Below are 20,156 nucleotides of genomic sequence, written 5' to 3'. Positions count from 1 at the left end.
CTAACACTAGTAGCAATGCACACTAGAGGTTGACACGGGAACAGGATTCCGGCAGGAATGGGAGTCAAGTTCTAGAGTCAAGTTCGGGACAGTACGGGACAAGATTGACAGTCCACAGAAACGAACAGCACATAAATAGTTCTTATTCTTACAAGCATTTCACTACACCCGCAATAACATCTACTTAATATGTGTATGTGACCAATACAATTTGATGAAAATGAAAAAAATAATGTAGCCCTAATATAGTTTACTTAATAAAAATATATAAAATATATAATGGTCATTTATCCCATCCCCCTATCATCAGCTCACACTAACACATCAGTGCACAGTCACTACTTTACCTCAGATGCCAACATAGGTCAGTGAATGACGAAGCTTGCAAGAGAGGAATTGCGTTCATCCGACTCTGGGTAAGTATAAGGTCTGCCTTCATTGCCAAAATCTCGTAATGTGGTTGTTCTCAGCTGTGTGTGTAGGGCAGGCACTGTCTCGTGAGCGTTGAGCAGTTGCCAAATGGAGCAGTTGCTATGGCTACTCACACACGCCGGACAGAGACGAGCGGCTAACGGAGGAAGTTACTTCTGATTTCTGTGCGTAAAAATGAGCACGGGCGGGAATGATTTTTATCAGGATGGGACCCGAAAGTTCTGGGGTTATATAACTTTTGAACAAGTAAGAGAAACATTTTGACAGGATAAGAAGAGACAGGAACGGCTTTTCACACACCCGTGTTAACCTCTAATGCATCCCCCTACCCTTGCCACCACTGCTGAAAAAAATCATAGGGGAAATGCTGATACATAAAATAGGCCTACACTGTGACATCTGATGCTAGTTTTGATAGGTAACGGCATCTTTTCTTAATGACATTAGTTTTTTATCCACCTGAAACCAACTTTCTAAACCATGTCGCGCTACATAAGTTGTTACTTAAATCACCAGAATGATGGAGAATCCACGAGGAAGAAAACGTTGTCTTTATAGAGCCACTGCACATGGCTGTAGGATGTCATTGACGTGACACTAACAACATCCAAGGCACATGATGGACGGTTGCCGTTGACAGGCTCAGTGAGGCAGCAGCTGCATCAAAAGAAAGGTGTGTAGACTAATGAGATGGAAAGGAGAGGGTGTGAGGTAGGGCAGCATTGTGCAACCAGGAAACGCCACTGATGTGTGTGGCAGTTCCCTTAGATGACGGTTCAATCAGAAATCCCAATACAGCCAAGAGACAGGAGGGAGTATTAAGTCCCTGTCAAACTAACCCTGGTAAAGCTCTATGAGAAAGATGCTTTTGATTCCCTTTCTGTTTCCCAGAGTAAAGCAATGTTAAGAAAAAAAGAATGTATCCCACTCATAAACCACTGTGTCATATCAGATCAAGTCCATATTCTAAGGTTGAAATGGCTGATTTCAGGAGGAAAACATACTTTCACCTATGTCATACTTCTGATGAGCCAACACCATCATGGTGTTGTCACCCACTGAAATTCCTGTGGTCCACAGGGTGACTCATCTTACTACATGCAACGCATCACCAGTCCACTATGGCAGTAACTCGGCCTAACTATCTGAGCAACAATCTGGAGACTTTGCAAGGACTATTATGCTAGGTCAACTGTTTGTTTAAACATGCAGTAACTTTCCAATAAAGAAGGGAAGATCATTAAGGCAACAAGGCCTGCTAGAGCACTTGCAAAACACCCTGACTGTAGCTTAGGCTATATCTTTAACCCTTCAATACAAAAGATCTTGGCCAAGTAGAACATGCAATCTAGCCCACTGTAACACAATAGGTCATAGACTGCTGTTGTTAATAAGTATACTTAGCCTATGTGGACACTGCCTTATTTGCTCAAATTCCCAAAGCGATCCAGAGAACGGGAGGCTATATAGAGGGGTAGAGGAAGGAGGATGGTGTATGCTGTGGGAATCGTTTGTTATGTTTCTTCACACACTGTGCCATTTTAGTAGAGACCTGTACATTTAGAAACTTTGGTTAGCAATAAGCCCTGATCCCATGACCTACTCAAAGGGCAGGAATGACACAGCTTGCACAGAGCTACATTAAGTAGGCTAACTAGAGAGCACAACCTTCTCTCTTATGGACAGACTTGCAGCTTATTAGTCTAAGTGAACACTGCACAGTGATTACAGCAACCCCACCACTATTTTGGTAAAAAGCTGAGGGATAGGGCTGGAGAAACGTAACAACTCAAATTCAGGCCAAGCTACGTATGCAAGGACTGACCAACCATGATATCAGAATTATAGTTATAACTGTGTGTTTCTATATAGTGTTTACATTGTTTACAAACATTGGATTAAAGCAAGCTTATATTTTGGATTCTGATGTGGTAGGACAGTTGAACTAAGCTAATGAGGCATTTATAAATTATATTCTTCAAGAATCAAGGACTAAGCTGTTTCCTTACAGACGTCACTCTAGTCTAGTCTAGACGTATGCATGCCCAGAGAAACAACAGTCTTATTTACCATCACAGCTATCGGCTCTGCATGATACAAATACAGAAATTATGCTGCTACAGCTAGAACAAATGAATAAGTTGGAACTACACATGTGTACGCCATCGGCAAGGGGATACAATTAACTGGGGCTATTGCAAGGAGTACAGAAGACTGGTTGAGGACATTAGGAGTGAGATTTTTCTGATGACCCCTGAGTCAAATCACTCACGTCATAGAAGCTGGAGTGAGGGCCTGACAGGAAGCATCAGTCAACAAAGTCCATAAAGGGCTCTTTCACTGGACAGGACCTTATGCTTGGCTGTGCCTTCTGATGGAAGCGAGGCCTGCCAGCTATTGATCCTCAGCCTCAGCTGTGTGACGCTATCTTGATTATTTCATCACTGGCACATTATAGCCATGCAAATGGGGGGCAGTCACAGAAGCACAAGAAACGACCGAAGATCTCCACCCAATAAGTCCTCTACATATATCAAAGACAGGTCTGAAGGGGTGGGGGCTAGATAATGTGTATGGAAAATGTACTGGTCTGTATAGCCTGTAAGGGTATCTAAACATTTAGGCTACGGTAAAATGCTGGCTGTCAAGCAAGTTCCTCCTGCCTAGCTGGTAACGTTTCTTACCTAGCTAGCGAACGTTAGCTAAGAATGTAACTCCAAAGTTGACAATGTAAACATTGGATTTAAATTTCTTAGCTAGCTAACGTTTCTTGGTACTTTCACGAAACGATATCTGCTAACTAGATGGTAGGTTAGCTAAATTATTTAATAGTTAGTTAGCTGCTTACTTAATCTAACAAGCTGAAGTAAGCAAGCCAACAGCTAGCTTGCTAAGGTAGCTAGATTGCTAATGTAAATAGATAGCTAACGTTAGGTCCCTAGCTAGGTGCGCTTATGCTAGCCTTTGAAAATGAGTTGACGATTATGCAAGGCAACTGGACCAATACTATTCGCTATATCTATTACGGCATTAGCCACATAGCTCATTTGTATAATATATTTGTAAAAAGCTTGATCAGTTCTAGATTACTTTACTGAAAGCAAAGCCACACAGCCTAAATTCGCAAGCTAACAATTTAGCTTTTTTATTTTTTTAGCTAACAATTGAGCTGTCGCTAACCTCCACAATGTCACTTGTCGAGGCAAACTGTTAGCTTGAAGGTGAATTCGTCTTTCGTTAAGATAGCTGTTTTATCGAAATACATACCAGCTCATTTTGTCTGAATTTCTAATCCAGTTTCAATGGGCAGCTATTCTCTCAGAAAACCTCATCCCCTTTCACACAAAATAATAGATTAAGTAATCAGGAAGTGGCTACGATAGTTTGTGTTCACGTGGGGGTCAAGGAGATTTTAACTACGGAAAGCAGAAAGGCCTGCACGGCACACTGGGTAACATGGATATAAAATAGAGATCGATCGAGATAAAACTATTTCTGTGGGATTCTCTCTTCAGAATGTCATTTTTTAAAGTTTTAAATGTTATATTATAGTTTAGAAAATAAATTATGCTTCTGATAGATTAGCTCAAATCAAGGAAAGGTCAGAAATAAAAGAGATCCTGGACCTTGAGGATTTCGTCCTGGTCTCTGTTGATTTCAGCCCAGATGTGGAAGCATGGAGATAATATATCTTATATGGATGGAAGTATGATGCCATGCCAGTGGGTGTAGGCAGATCCCATTTTCAACGTTCTTTAAAACCTGTGTGCCTAACAAAATGGTAATTCCATAGTAGTCTACATCTGTTGATAGGCATATAACATAATGTTTCAGGCCTATTCCTCCACCAAATCAAATATAATTTGAGTCTGTGTACATTCTGAAATGTTTTAAATAAGAATGTTATCTTTAATATATATATATATATATATATATATATATATATAATACTGAAAATGGTACGCACACAGTTTCATTTTCTTTATTCAAGTACTTTACATAGAAATAACAAAAACAATTGCGTTACAACAAACTGAAGTGCCAAGTTAACAATGAGGGGAGTACATCTCCCCACCACAAAAGGATAATACATGTCATTACAATATTCAGAATTTATATTAAGACCTTATTATAAGGTAATAGAAAAACATGAAGTAAAAACATCCACAAATTTTTCAACAAGACCTCTTGTTTTCTTTGAAAAGAAGCCAACAAAAAACAGTTCTCAAATCCTAGTGTGATTTCCCAAAATGTCCATATTTGTATTTCCGCAGTTTGCCCCATTTTACTAACGTTTAATGTTTTTATTGTAATAATTATTTCCATGCATAATAAAATAAAAATAATTGAGCACCACCTTTAGAACCTTAGGGTCGCTCTAAACATGTTTGGAACCTTTTCGTGCACATGCAAACATGAAGATATAATGAAAAGGAAACAGGAGATAACAAATACAATTTTCCCCAAAACATTTGAGTGCCATCTGCCAAAGGTTAACCTACTATACTTAATATGGACCACATTGACCATTTTTGGAACCATCCTCAAAATAAGCATTTGGGATAGCAATCTATCATCAACTTCAACAGTTGCAGCATTTTTGGGTCATTAAGATGAGAAGAGCTGCCAGTCATGTATCCTAGTACAAGAGTGGCCATGGAGGTTTTGTTTGGAACGTTTACTTTCAGTCTTTAATATTCTTGCACAAAGGCAGCTTTGTAGTAAATGAAAAGTAAGTAAACACAGACATCAGCACAGGGCCATCTTGAGCCGTAAGCTGACTGAGGTCACATTTACGTTTGTTGCTTCTGTGGAGTTCTCATTGCATATTGTTCCTAATCACCCAACCATGCAACCTAATTTGGCACAAACATGACTGTTAAGGTTGGCTTGGGTCCAAGACTGAGCCCAGAACCATCAGGATGATGAGGAGAAGATATGAAGGGAGCTCTCTTATTTTAATCTCTTACACACACAACGTATCCTCTCAAATCATACCAGAGCAAGATAAAAACAAAAAGGAAATCAGTCTAGAAATAGTTCAGCTCTAATTGACATGGTAATGTTGACTACTGAAAGTACTTTGTTCAGATCATGGGGGACAAACAAAGCAGTATTGAATCATGATTCATGAGGACAGTTTTTACTTTCAGATCTTTTGACAGTGGTTTGATATTTAACAGTAATGTGAAATAAAAATGTTCAATTGTTATATGTAATATAGACCATGCTTTTACACTGTGCAATTTGCATTAATCAGAGATGTGACAGATGACATCCAGTTTACAATGTTGTAATTACATGTCTTTGGGTGACAGATAGAAATATGTTGGCGTATTCTCCTCTCTTCCGAGCACAACTTCCACTCTTCTCACCGAGATATAGATAAACACAGTATTCTTTAAAACCAAATCTCATCCAATACCAGAAACTCAACATTTGAACCTTCAGAGACGACCATCAAATCCACAGGGCTGCTATATGATCTCTGAAAACTGTCTTTGTTATTCTACCCTTACTGAAAGGCTTTTCTTGCTGAACCATGCTGGCTGAATTTAAAAGTACAGAATAATTCAGAATGTATTTTGCTCATTCTCTATGGTTTTTACATACCATGTACCCTTAAAATAATGAAGACATCATTCTAAAGCACAAGATGCTTAAACAACATTTAAAACCACCAAATTATGTCAACACCAAATCCTTGGAGACGTTCGGTGTTCACTGATATAGATTATGTTTGCCCTTTCCACCTGAGAGCCAACCCTGTCTCAGCTGTTGAGAATTATATCCCCTCAATCACCCAGAAAAGTTCAGATGGGTTCACTTGCTTGTGTACACACTTTCGACATTAAAGGCAAGAACTGAATGAAGAAATTCAAGGGTTCCAATCCATACAGTTTTTTAGACTTCACTTAGCTTATGGCAAATCACACTTCAATTGATACAGTTTTGATTCAATAGAGACCAGTGTTATTTGAGTGTCATTATAGATAGACTGTAATAATCTACATTCCACTTCTATATCCTTTATTTTTCCACTTTATTCATGAACAGTTATCAATCCTTTTAAAATTCCCTCCATACATCGAACTAGCTCAAGCAAAGTCCAGGAAATACTAATAATTGTCACCAAGAATACAAGTGTCCTAAAATGCACATCAATAAAGCCATTGATTTACATAATAAGTGAGATGATACTGTATGTGTGAACTCGCCAACACTTTCAGACAATGCAAGGAGTCTGCTAATTTACCCATTTACAGTAGATGAACTGGAGAAAGACTCTCTGGGGCCAAATTAATTGGAAAATAAGTGGACACTCGCCAGGAAGCCTAGCAATGAAAACAGTTTTGTACAGGAAAGAAGGAATATGGCATTGGAAGCACATCGGAGAATTTTGTGTTCTCTGAGAACAATGCATTTGTAAATTCTCATTGTTGACATTTTCAATCAAGATTTCTGAAAGTGTTTACTATCAGGCACATCTATGACAATAAGTAATCCATATCAAACACACAGAGAAGACATTCGAATGTGGTGCAGAAATGATTTCACACGGGGCCTGATGGGACAGGAGGGGAAAATAACTGTCCTTTCAGGGGAAAGACATCCTAGAAAAACATCAAGACCACAACTGACAAGAGCATTGAGCACAGTGAAGACAACAATCTAATGTAGTGGATCAATTGCCAAACAGTTTGGATTCACATCCCTGCAATGACTTGTATTATCCATTATTAGCTATACCTATACAGTGTTATAATTTGTGAAACTATTTGGTTAATGGTTTTATAGATTTGACGCATTTGAGCACATTTTTTAATCAGTATGACCTAAGAAATTCATTTTCTGAATCTAGAGCCAGTCAAGTAGTGTATAGCCTTCAGTCAATGCCAGACTTGGCATTTGTACAGTTGTATATTGCTTTACTGATAAAATAAAAATGATGATTTGTTTTGCATAATTATCTTTTTTCATATATTTGACTGAACTTTGGAATCCGATACATTACAGGTTTGTTTGCAATTGAAATACACACGATTTTGGTTCAAAAATGTTTTTTTGTTTATTTCTCTTATTAAGAACACATTAGTGTTTCCTCAAACCACTCCCCACTTACAGTCCTACAGTAGGTACAAATAATATTAGATTGTTTTGAAATGGAAGATAAGGCACCCAATTTGGCACTGTCTCAATGCTCCAAAGTCTTTAGCAATTACTTGTTTTCACAGAACATCCTGCAGTATCATTACTTTAGAGGGAGCATCTTAAGACACCTTCAGCACAAGCATTCAGTCAGTTAGAAATGTGTGCATTTTTATATAGTGTACATCTAAATACAATTGCACACAAATGCACAATTTAATACTGAAGTTTCCACAATCTGAGTACACAAGTTTAAGTAATATACCTGTATACATCTCTCACTGTAGAAAAAATAATAATCCCTAATTTCTAAACTCAGAATCTCTCAAAACAGTAGGAGGTGTAAACATGGAAATATCATGTAGATTCTATGGTAGTTCTTACAGGTGTTGCTCATCGTAACAATATGCAAAACATTTGCGTCCCTTTCATTTGACAATATCTCTAATTACATGCATGTAGCTGGCAGGTCTCTGTCAGTGAAAGCGCAGATAAAAGACCCTCTAATTCATCTCTGCTTTTATCCAGATGTGTTGTCGGCTTGCAATAGCTTACAGAGGCAGGCATTTCAATGTTTCAGTCTTTTTCCCTACGCTCTCAACATTTTATTTCAAGATTGGTCGAATGTGTCTTAAATGCACTTATAAATATGACCAAGAAGAGTCTTCGGAAGATAGACGAAAGCTACATAAAACACTCTTACTTAAAATATATATATTAACTTAAAAAGAAATATATATATATATATATGTTTATCTTGGACATCTTAGTAGGCTATCTTTCATGGATGTGTGTAATTTGTAGTGAACATGTTGAAAATGTGTCATTGGTTCAATAACACATTGGTTCATTGTTATTTACCATTCATGTTGCAATCCATTTCACTGAGTGTACATCAGACCACAATAGTTTACCACCAAATACTGGTCCATTGACCACAGGATCATGTTTGGATGGACAAAGCCAATGATCCCTGGGCTTTTTAACGCTCATGTTTTGAGCTTATAGCAAAATACTTTTGAACCATTGAACTGTAACTGTGATGCAAATAATTGCAAAAATGCTACTAAAATCAAAACTTTTTTGGAGTATTTTGCGGCTACCAATCTGCCTAAAATCAATGTCGGAAACATAGTTTATGTCTTTGTAATGTTTGGTTAATCACAGGCACAATTAAGAAAACAAACATAGTCATTATTATCCCCATATGTTTGGCACATTCTGTTGAGAAACAATAAAAAAACAATATAATTAAATACTTTTTCAACAAAAAGACAGGCAATCGAAAGTGCAGTAAATAAGGTATCAACAACAGTACACAAATACAACCAATTGCACTTTTAACAACCAGATGAAATAAATGCATACATCCCAAACATAGCTCACCTTATTCTACGCCTAGTTGTAATTCAGTCTCAACCCAATTGTACAAAAATGTTAGAATCCCTCCTCAGTCAAGATTCTTGGTGAATTTCTCAGAAAACACAAGACATGATATGACTTCAGAAACTTGAATTGAATTCTCAATGATATGCCATGTCCTCTTGGACAGCCGGTGCCATGATGCCCATCTGCTTGCTGGCATTCACACAGTTGTTGGCCGCCCCGTCTATGTCCTCTCCTTACCCTACTCTTACAACAAAACAAGCCCATCTCCAAATAGAGGAGGGAAATATTACCTGGAATTAAAAATTAGGAGAATGTAAGAGAAAAAGTGAGAGAAAGAGTCATCTATTTGTCTCATTGTGGATAGGACCTTTCCTCAGTCTTATGTTAGAGCAGGGTGATGATCCATCCTAAGCACAGGTAGTGACAGTCATGATGTTGCCACCGCTGGGCCCTCCACTGCCACCACAGGAACTGGGGGGTGAGCTGTGGCTGCCAGCTGCCCCACTCCCCTTGTCGACCGGCTTCTTGTCCTTCTGCTTGAGGTGAACTTTGGCATGTCTCTTGCGCTCGTCACTCCGGGCAAACTTGCGTCCACAGAACTCACAGGAGAAGGGCTTCTCGCCCGTGTGCGTGCGGATGTGGGTGGTCAGGTGGTCACTTCGGCTGAAGGAGCGCATGCATATGCGGCACTGGAAGGGTTTGTGACCCGTGTGGATGCGGAGGTGGCGTGTCAGTTCATCTGAACGGGAGAAGCGTCTGTCACAGTTTTCTGCTGGGCAGGCATGTGGCCGCTCATGCACAGGGGTTTTGCTGGGTCGGTTTGGGTACTTCCGTGGTCGGATTGGTTTGAGTGTTAGTGTCTGTGGTGGCTGGTGGTGTTGAGGAGCAAGCTGCTGCCCGCCAATGAAACCTGGATGAATCTGCTGCTTGTCTTTGAATGCTCGAATGGTCTCAAGTGGTGTGATAGGTGGGGGGTTGACTCTAATTGGGTCCATGGACTGGAAGGGCTTGTGCTCCATCACACCAACCTCACCCTGATGATGGAAGAGGTTGTAATCTGGGATCATGGAGAAAAGGCTCCCGTCCATGGAGGGCTTGGAGGTGGTGTGATAGTCATTGCTGGGGTAGCCGAGGGCAGTGCTGGTGGCAGGGCTGTGGTGGAAGGAGACCTGGTCCTGGTACAGCTCACTGCAGGTGGAATAGGCGGGCAGTGGTGGACCGTACACTTGCTCCATGTCTGAGGACTGGCCGCCCATGCTGGCCCCAGAGGACGACGTCTGTGTGGTGATATTGCCAGGCGACGGGGAGACACCCAGGATGCCAGCACTTACTAAACTAATGATATTGTTGTCTGAACACCAGCCGGAGCCCCCGATTCCACCCGACGGAGGAGTGTCGAAGGCAAACTTCCCCAGATAGGTGACGGTCTGCCCACTGCGGTTTGACTGGAAGCTGGAGCCATACTGGATCTCTGCGGTTCCCTTATCACTTCCCATCCCCAGATCCATGATATTATCTGGATGAAAGGGAAACAAATGAAATACATTTTAATGAATAGTTCACCCAGCTGTTATAACATGAAAATAAAATACAACTAAAAGCAGAACCTGTTTAGAAAAAAACATACATGAAAATGTGCAGTACAACTAGTGCAGAAAACTTTTTATAAAGTCTAGAAGCTACTACGCTAGTCTACTCTAAATATGAACTTGCTTGATTTCAGTCAGAGTCCTCGATTAGTCCGAAATTCAGCTTCTCTGCATATCTCTGCATATAGTCTGCCAAGAAAATATCATAAAACAAAGCAGCCCAATACAGTTCATAGGAAAAAGTGAGCTGTGCTGTCAGACCTGCAAGTTTATCCACTGACTTGTGCATCTGAGACAGTGTTCTCTCTCTCAGATCCCACAAGCTCTCATAAATCAAGACCTAAACACCCCCTTTGATCCAGTCATTATATGTCTCACAGGAGGACAGCCACACTGAATGGCAAGATCTGATTTCCACACAATAGGGTGCAAGCCAGACACCACTGCTTGCATTTTCACAGATGCATGCATGTTGAATGTAGCTGCGTGGGTTTATATATCTACTCAAAATGAGGAAATTCAACTGTAAAGTATACATCCTACTCAGATCATTGGGTCAGCTATGCACATCTGGTCATAGCAATGCACATTTGGCCATCTAGCTAAATGTTATGTCCACACTAACTTTCTTGCTCTTTTGTCAGTGTGTTTTTCACTAGTACTGTAGTAGTCTGTCTTAGGTATTATATAATATCAAATCAGAAACTTGCAATGAAAACATCCGAATGAATGCAGTTTTTGCACAGTTTTGTGCAGAAAATGTAACAGAATTCATACATCAACAAAGATAAATCAGCCAATCATTCACGTCACAATAAATTATACACAGGGGTGCTTATATATTCAGTCCCAGTAATTACTGTCTGTTTACCAGAATTTGGCTAAGGGCAAAGCATGATGAAGCAAACAAAACCAAAATTACATACATTTCGCACAACTATTCAACACATGAGGTTATATTTGAATTGTTGTGGAGATGAAGTAGAAGAAAACAAGCCTAAAAAAATAGCCAATGCTTAGGAGTGTGTTTCATCATGTAGGCTATTGGAATATACAAGGCAGACACTATCTTGCTGTAATCTTCCTCAATATTTTGATTTGTTTGAGTTAAAATAAAATGTAAGCAGTGTCACAGATGTTGCTCTAAATTGAACTGGTGTTATAACTTTGGGGTAAATATTGTGAGAGAACACCACTTGCACAAGGGACCTAACACCTGGATCTAGGTTTTCAAAAGGTTGCTCATCATAGGGAATAGCTTATCACAATGTGTGTGATTTAAATGAAAATATCCAGTCGGATATGATCTGACATGAACATGTTAGATTATCATACATTGATGGCTACCTGGCAAACACTTGGCTGACCTAAAGTGTGAGGCATGTCAAAGGGTTTTCATCTCCATTACGTTTTTCAAAAATCGTATTTATTTCCAATTAGTTATAAGAACAATGCTGTATCTCTGAGTATCGAGAGGTGATAGGCCTACTTATATCAGAGCAAATCTCGTTTTGCTACTGTACTAGGGCACCGGGACGGTAATGATAGAACATATATCAATATTAGAATTAGACGTGGTTGGTGCTGTGTCTTCAGTCATATATTTGTAAAGGTTATCTACAATTTTGCCTACATTTACTTTGCAAAGTAATAGTTCTAACATATTGACGAATAACAAATATCCATAGATATTTGATAATCCATATCGATTATATTTGGACAATTGTAAGTATTCATTGATGAACTTATAAACAATACTGACACTACAGATGGCTATATAATTCTGTAGTGAAATAGTTAGACTACGCATTATATTTAATTAAGTTATTCAAGACTGTATAGGCCTTTATCTTTAGCTTGCGGCTAACCACAACTCTAACAACAATTAGGCCTATTTATTGTCAAATGCATTCATTTTTGAGTGACACTCTTTCAATAGGGTACCATAAAATTCATCGTGTGTTGATATACAGTTCCGAGGTCCAATTGAAATGTGCTATATGGTACTTCTGGCTCTAAATTTGAATAAAATATGTTGGTGTGTCTGAAGCATATTTGATCTGAAAACATGTATGTGCTGCTATCAAGGTTCGTTTCAATTATCATATTAAAGTAGGCCAACATGTTCTTCTATACTTCACTTTAGAATTGTCAAACACTTGCATTCATTTTTAACAGAAGACATGATCATGTTATGTCACACATCTCTGAAAATGAAAGTTTCTGTCCACTGGAGACTTGCATTCCAGTGAGAACCTAGAAATACATTTGTATATGTAGCCTAATCATTATGGTCGATTAGAATGCTATAAGGCTTATAGCCTAGCATACTCGGGAGGCTAGGCATGAGAAAGCTTGAAATGCAGCGCCAGTCGAACGCCCACTATATAGGGGATGGCCATGCCACCTTAGCCCAATCCAAAAACAATATCTAAATTGTCGACAAATATACAAACAATTATTAATGAATTGATTAATTTAATGTTGACTAGAAATAATGAATGTATGCAACTGTCGTTTTGGTTACAGTGGCACATTTATTTATGGACGATCAATCAACAAAACGATGGCTTCAGTTTAATTTAACAAAAAATATCTAGGCCTTTCATACCAGGTCAATTTATGTTTTGGTGAATAGGCTTAGATGTATGATTTTTTAAATCTATGAATCTTTATCTATCTATGAATCTTACGCCAATTCGGACGTTTGTATACTTACTTTCACTTTAAAGGCATGCCAATCATTTTGTGTAAGTTTTCACCAGAGCAGATAAGTTCATGATACTATTAATTACTGTTTGACCTTACATGTCATTTGCAGGTTGTGAAATCGTGACGGTTAACTCATAGGCTTGGACATCGTTAAACTACGCATCATATTTCTGGCATAAATGCTTGCCTCTCGTATGGTTAACACTAACAGCACTTGTTTTACATGTCATCAAAAATAGTAGTATCTAACCTTTGTGAAATATGCTATCAAAAACAAGATCAGACTCGATTCAAATGAGATCGAGTCAGTGCGTAACAGCCCGAAGCGCAAACAGGTGCCTAGAAGATGTTCGCGGCGCGCGAGCTCCAAGACAACTGTTGCGGTGCCTGAGTGCTCTCCACAGCTGAGACGCGCTGTAGTTAAAACAGAGCCTTGATAGAACAGAACCCAATCACACCACAAACAAATTAAACTATTCTTACCTGTATTCATTTGCGAGTAGTGGTTTATAGAATCCGTATTGGTGAAAATGTTCATAGACGTCGGAATGTCCTCTTCTGGGTAAAGACTGTCAGGAATCGTGTTTATTAAACTGCTCATGGTAAGAGGGAGCTTGTCCGCTAGTTTCCCTGTCATAGCAGTTATTTAGTCTGACATAAATGGCAAGGTGCAGGTGTCCGAATAGATCACGAAGTGTTTTCAAATAGAAAACACAGTAGATGATGATCTATAAGGATTAGAGAGAGGAGGGGGAAAAATCCTAGATGTTGTAGGCTTTCCAATTTCCTTTCAGAGACAGCGAGGATATCTCTCCGTTGAGATACAGTCGAACTGAATAGTCACAGGCAATTGTTATTAATCTAGTCTACAATGATTCCTGTTTTTTTGCTTGTTGGGAGTTTAAAGTCTGTGAATCAATGAAACGGTGGTGGTTGCACAAGTGTAGCGCTGATCTGTATTGCTCGTATAGGGAACTCCAGCGCTTGCTGGTATTAAATAGGGGGACGGAACATTTATGTGACGTAGATGACCATTTATGGATACACAAAGCCAGACCGTACATAACACGTCACCAATGGAAGCACCTCATAGTGGAAACATTAGAGTCTGTTGCAGTAAGACAAGTCTCAAGCGACGGATGAGTTCCGTGGAGCGAAGCCTGTTTTGGTCTACTGTGCTACCTGTAGACTAACTCACATTTTATAAAGTTTTCAACCAATTGGCATAGCTTTGTAATTAAGCATGTTGTTTGATACGAGCTATTCGTGTTGTCCTTGACAACACATTACACTTTTATCCTTTGTCATATTGGAACACTGACAACTGAACCACAAATCATAATCCTTCTGGTCAAAATGCCATTAGAATCATCATATCCATTAATGTGTAAAGCTGCTTTTGCCAAATCATCGCAATTATTTGTTGTGATATAAAAATGAAAATCTAAAAATTTGGCTAGACAACGGGTTATTGCACATTTGCATGGGTGACAGTTTTCAGCTTTCAACATATAGGCTAGTGAACATTGTAAAGGTAAGCTATGCTATAGCCAACCTACTGAACCAGTTGAATCCATACACAATATACCCGCCGGAGACAACTGTGCATAACATTTTGAAGAAGGCATGTCAACTCTTCTCTTGAAAATGTTTCAGCGTGATTTAAGTCATGAATACTATATTCACATCTTAAATGTATGTACATGTACAGTATTATACACATGTATTGCATCATTACACATTGTAGTTAAATAATGGCTTTATAGCCTACAAAATCCATACGAGGCAAATACAGTTTTATGGATGCGCACTCCAATTCAGACTTTTGATTACAGTGGGCTCAATGACCCCAACTTGTGTGTCTCTTGTCATAATGTTGCACCACACTGGCTTCTTGACGTTGAGCTGTAGCCTATACAGTAGAGTAGTCCTGCTTGAACTCGTTCTCACTTTATGTGCAAAAAAATAAATAATCATCCCCACACAGTGCATCATGAAACAATAACTTGCACAACATAATGCATGGGGTTTAATTGTCCTTCTACACTCTAAAACCCTTTTCATGCACCAACATCGTTTTACAAAGACAGTAATTGTCAGAGTTAATCGCTTGTAAATATTGCAAGCGCTCTGTGAATCCACAGGCTTGCTTTGACTGAAGTGGAAACGCCAAATAAGGCATTGATCCGGCACCGCCCCTCGAAGTCTGTATTTGGTTAGTAATGTTCCGGTGAAGCCACTGGTAAGTGGAAAAGAGATCTGAACCACAGATGACACAACGTCATGGGTCATAATTCAACAAATTTGAGGAACCTGAGAGACAAAATGTTAAGTGTTTCTTACCCAATTAATATACCCTCCCTTGTTTGTGATGTGCTTCCTTCGATGACTTAGCAGGCTTGTGAACTCACCACTATAAGACACTGACTGTTAGGTTATTACTAAGCTACTACAAGCTATTACCGCTATACTACCACTCACTATTCACTAATGATGATAACAATATGGTCACACAAACATAACTGGCCATATGTGGCAATATGGGGCTCATATTAAAATAATTCTAAACTTTCAAACAATTCTGAGTGGTAGAAATAATCACATTTGTTTGAAAATTTTAAATGTACTATGCCATTTCTGGCCTTGAATATTTAAGAATGAGATAGTAAACAGTCCAGTATTAGCTCACAGACTCCCTTAATAAATGGAAAATAGGATGTGTGGGAGAAAGTCTGAATCATCCTCAGTGTTTGGGGGGCTTTTACTAACAGAACGCACAAGGAAGTCCTATGTCTGATCCCTCTAAGGGCTATGTGGAACAGTCAGTGTGTAGGTGAGCCATGAGGGTGATAAGTTCAAACTGCCATCTGTGGATTCAGGGCCGACTCTAGCCTTTGGGGGTCCTAAGTAAAATTTTGTTGGGGGACCCCCCACCCTAAGGGCAAAACATTTTAGTGCCCACCCGCTAGTTGGCAGAGAGATACATTTGACGTTTCAGAGTTAATTTCATGCAATTTTACACATTTTGCCATGTGTTGTAGAGAACATGTTGTGGTTTTATGACTCATTTCATGCAATTCTACTAATTTTGCCACGACTTATGCCATTGTAATATGACAACTGAGTGAGTGTGACTAACAAAGTCAATGTGGGCCCCCTGAATGTCAGGGCGCCTGGGCCCGTGCCCTGTGTGCCCAGTCGCTAATTCGACCATGATTACTACTAAGTTTAGGTAGCTGTGATAACTCACCAATATACATAATTATTTTTGCTGACATGGGTTAATTGAGGGACTGACAATGACTGACATAAGCGGAAAAACTGCTGATGCACAACCAAATTTCGAAATGGCACCTTCTATATTCTACTATTCTAAATCGCAACAGTAAGTTGAGAACCTGACTGATTTCCTATTTCGTTTCGCTTATGTCGCTTATGCCTGGAACCAGCTCTGTGTGCATTATTTAGAGTGTCCTCACTGTACTGGAAATACAGTAAGATCAGGGATATTATGGTTATTATCTGTGTTTGGATTTCCTTTTCCTTCAACTTGGAGAAAAAAGTCAGAGTCTGAAAATTCACGTGAAAGGAGATTAATCGGGCAAACGGTGTTTAATAATCCAGATGTGAATGGGAATATATGATTGAATACTGTATTTACCAAAGGCACTCTCCCAGCTGATAGTTCATAGGCCTTTAGCAGAGGCCCACAAAGATGTATGCGTCTAGTAGTCAAGGTGGGAGTGTCCAGTAATAACGCAGGTGGAAAGCAGTGTCATTGCACCTCCCTCTGGTTAATTACTAACCCTTGACGGTTATTTTATGGATAAAAACCAGTGAGGATATTCCCTTTGAACTAGAAACCCAAGAGGTCCTGACTCCTTGCGCCTCCAACGCCTTTCCTCTGGGGAACCCTTTGTATGGGGTGGAGAGAGGAAACTGGGCCGGAAATAGCTGCCTGTTGTATTTCCTCGACGTCCAGGTACATGAGGTGTCACAGTAAGGGAAGCAGTATGCATGGTGGAAGTGATTCGTTACATCACCTGGATCAAAGCTCCCTGTCTGGTTTGCATATGGGGATTCCGTGGAAGCACCGGCTTGTCCAAGATGGTTAACTAGCTCATTTGAATACAGTGCCACTATGGATATATAATCAAATTAGTTCACTTTTTTCCGTCTTCATGGTGGCCAATTCAAATGTCTGTTCCTCGTTGTATCCAATGAACAGTATACCTTACAAGAAGAAGACGATTTATACAAGTTATGAAACAACAATGAAAGTTGCCAAATACCATATCTTTATCTTATCATATGGGTTCTAACACTGACATGTATACATTGTGTTGCTGGGTATGATAGCTCATATTGCTAAAATAATATGATTTGCATACATTGGTATCATAAGACAAGCTTCAATGCCATTACAACTCTCCTTCCATAGCCTCCAACTGCTCTTAAATCCAAGTAAAACTAAATGCATGCTATTCAACTGATCGCTGCCTGCACCTGCCCGCCCATCCAGCATCACTACTCTGGACACTTCTGACTTAGAATATGTGAACAACCACAAATACCTAGGTGTCTGGTTAGACTGTAAACTCTCCTTCCAGACTCACATCAAACATCTCCAATCCAAAGTTAAATCTAGAATTGGCTTCCTATTTCACAACAAAGCTCATGCTGCCAAACATACCCTTGTAAAATTGACCAACCTACCGATCCTCGACTTTGGCGATGTCATTTACAAAATAGCCTCCAATACCTTACTCAATAAATTGGATGCAGTCTATCACAGTGCCACATATACTATCACAAAGCCCCATATACTACCCACCACTGCGACCTGTACGCTCTCGTTGGCTGGCCCTCGCTTCATACTCGTCGCCAAACCCACTGGCTCCAGGTCATCTACAAGACCCTGCTAGGTAAGGTCCCCCCTTATCTCAGCTCGCTGATCACTATAGCAGCACCCACTTGTAGCACGCGCTCCAGCAGGTATATCTCTCTGGTCACCCACAAAACCAATTCTTCCTTTGGTCGCCTCTCCTTCCAGTTCTCTGCTGCCAATGACTGGAACGAACTACAAAAATCTCTGTAACTGGAAACACATCTCCCTCACTAGCTTTAAGCACCAGCTGTCAGAGCAGCTCACAGATTACTGCACCTGTACATAGCCCATCTATAATTTTGCCCAAACAACTACCTCTTCCCCTACTGTATTTATTTATTTATTTAGCTCCTTTGCACCCCATTATTTTTATTTCTACTTTGCACATTCTTCCACTGCAAATCTACCATTCCAGTGTTTTACTTGCTATATTGTATTTACTTCGCCACCATGGCCTTTTTTTTGCCTTTACCTCCCTTATCTCACCTCATTTGCTCACATCGTATATAGACTTTTTTTCCTACTGTATTATTGACTGTATGTTTGTTTTACTTTATGTGTAACTCTGTGTTGTTGTATGTGTCGAACTGCTTTGGCCAGGTCGCAATTGTAAATGAGAACTTGTTCTCAACTTGCCTACCTGGTTAAATACAGGTTAAATGAAAATAAATAAAAAATAAATCATAGGGAAAAGGCTACAGCCCTGTAAAAACAAAACAGCAATGTTCCTCAAAAGTTGTATAACAATGTCCACTTCGGGCCTAATCTAATTTCACAGTCCATGGTGAGGATGGATGGCTAGAGTTGATACAAGAAACCCTATATGATATCAGAGGATAGAGGTTTGACATCTATTGTAAACTTTCGTCACTTATAGTTATGACCAGTAACCACAGCAAGCAGTCTGAAATGCCATGCCTTGAAATACACACACCTACAGCCCCAGGGTTTCTGTGATGAGTCAAAAATAATATTCTTCCCACATAGCAAGAAAGTATGTGTGATTGTCACATATTAAATGTGATTTTTTTGACTACAGAATAATAATATTATTGACTTATCCCAGAGATGGCCAGTGACAGCATGTAGGCTACAGTACGTGTCACTGTAAATCCCTCTTGTAAATTAACATGAATTGGAAGATGTCCAGGTTAATAGCACAAACCATCTGTCTGAGGACAGACAGACAGACAGACAGACAGACAGACAGACAGACAGACAGACAGACAGACAGACAGACAGACAGACAGACAGACAGACAGACAGACAGACAGACAGAAGCCTCCTCTCATAGTCCAATGGGGCTGGAGGACTGGGCCAGCCTGCTAAGGTGAGATGTCAATGTGTAGAGTTGAGAAGACTTGACTCTTGACATACGTGAAACAGATGGTACAGCATCTCACATTCTTACCACTCCTCCTTAGCAATAAAGTAATGAGCTGGAGTAGAATCCCAAGTGAGAAATCTTTTGCAGGTCTCACAGTTTACCAAAAGAAGAGAGAAATGGAGACTCATTCAAATCATTATGCATATTAGATCACTTGCTACGGTTAGGCAATTGAATTGATTATGCAAATTCCTTTTAATTAATGTAAGTTTGAATATATTAAGCAGTTATTAAATTATTTTCCCATATTATCAAGGGATGTGAGAGATTTTTTTTCTGAAAATGCAATATATTGCACATCCTGATACTGAACTACAGCTGTCACTTTTTCTTAATCATAATATGTTAACCCTCCTGATAATTGGAGCTGAATAAACATATTTGTTGGCACACAGTGAAGCTGAGTGTCAGAATCCAGCTTTTAGTTGTAAGCTGAATGTGGAAGAAATGGCTGCTCCATGTAATCAGACTGCACCTTACACTGGACTAGACTCGATGTATAATGATTAGAAGTTAGAACTCTGTATGTGGAATATTTAACCTATGAGCTGTGCAAATTATATTGTATTGCTTAATCACATACACTGAGTACATTAAGAACACCAGATGA

The 20,156-nt window shown here is 39.5% G+C and overlaps 2 protein-coding genes across 3 annotated transcripts in view; both read right to left on the bottom strand.

Moving 5' to 3' along the window:
- bin3 (bridging integrator 3) overlaps positions 1-3,843 on the bottom strand; it is a 40,841-nt gene extending 36,998 nt beyond the window's left edge. For both annotated transcript variants that reach the window (XM_035735990.2, XM_052478785.1), the window contains exon 1: positions 3,700-3,843. In XM_035735990.2, coding sequence (XP_035591883.1) covers positions 3,700-3,707 — 8 coding nt within the window. In that variant the 5' untranslated portion in view covers positions 3,708-3,843. The remainder of the gene's footprint in view (positions 1-3,699) is intronic.
- A 557-nt stretch (positions 3,844-4,400) lies between these two features.
- On the bottom strand, positions 4,401-14,230 carry egr3 (early growth response 3). Its single transcript, XM_035735985.2, has 2 exons — positions 13,755-14,230; positions 4,401-10,486 (listed from the first exon to the last, which is right to left on the bottom strand). Exons 1-2 carry the CDS (start codon positions 13,906-13,908, stop codon positions 9,378-9,380), a joined length of 1,263 nt encoding a protein of 420 aa, XP_035591878.1. The 5' UTR covers positions 13,909-14,230; the 3' UTR covers positions 4,401-9,377.
- Positions 14,231-20,156: the final 5,926 nt, after the last annotated feature.

The sequence above is a fragment of the Oncorhynchus keta genome, chromosome 25 (assembly GCF_023373465.1).
Source record: "Oncorhynchus keta strain PuntledgeMale-10-30-2019 chromosome 25, Oket_V2, whole genome shotgun sequence".
In the NCBI taxonomy this organism is placed as follows: domain Eukaryota; kingdom Metazoa; phylum Chordata; class Actinopteri; order Salmoniformes; family Salmonidae; genus Oncorhynchus; species Oncorhynchus keta.
Note: the sequence above shows the minus strand (reverse complement) of the source record. Positions and strands in the feature narration are given on the sequence as shown.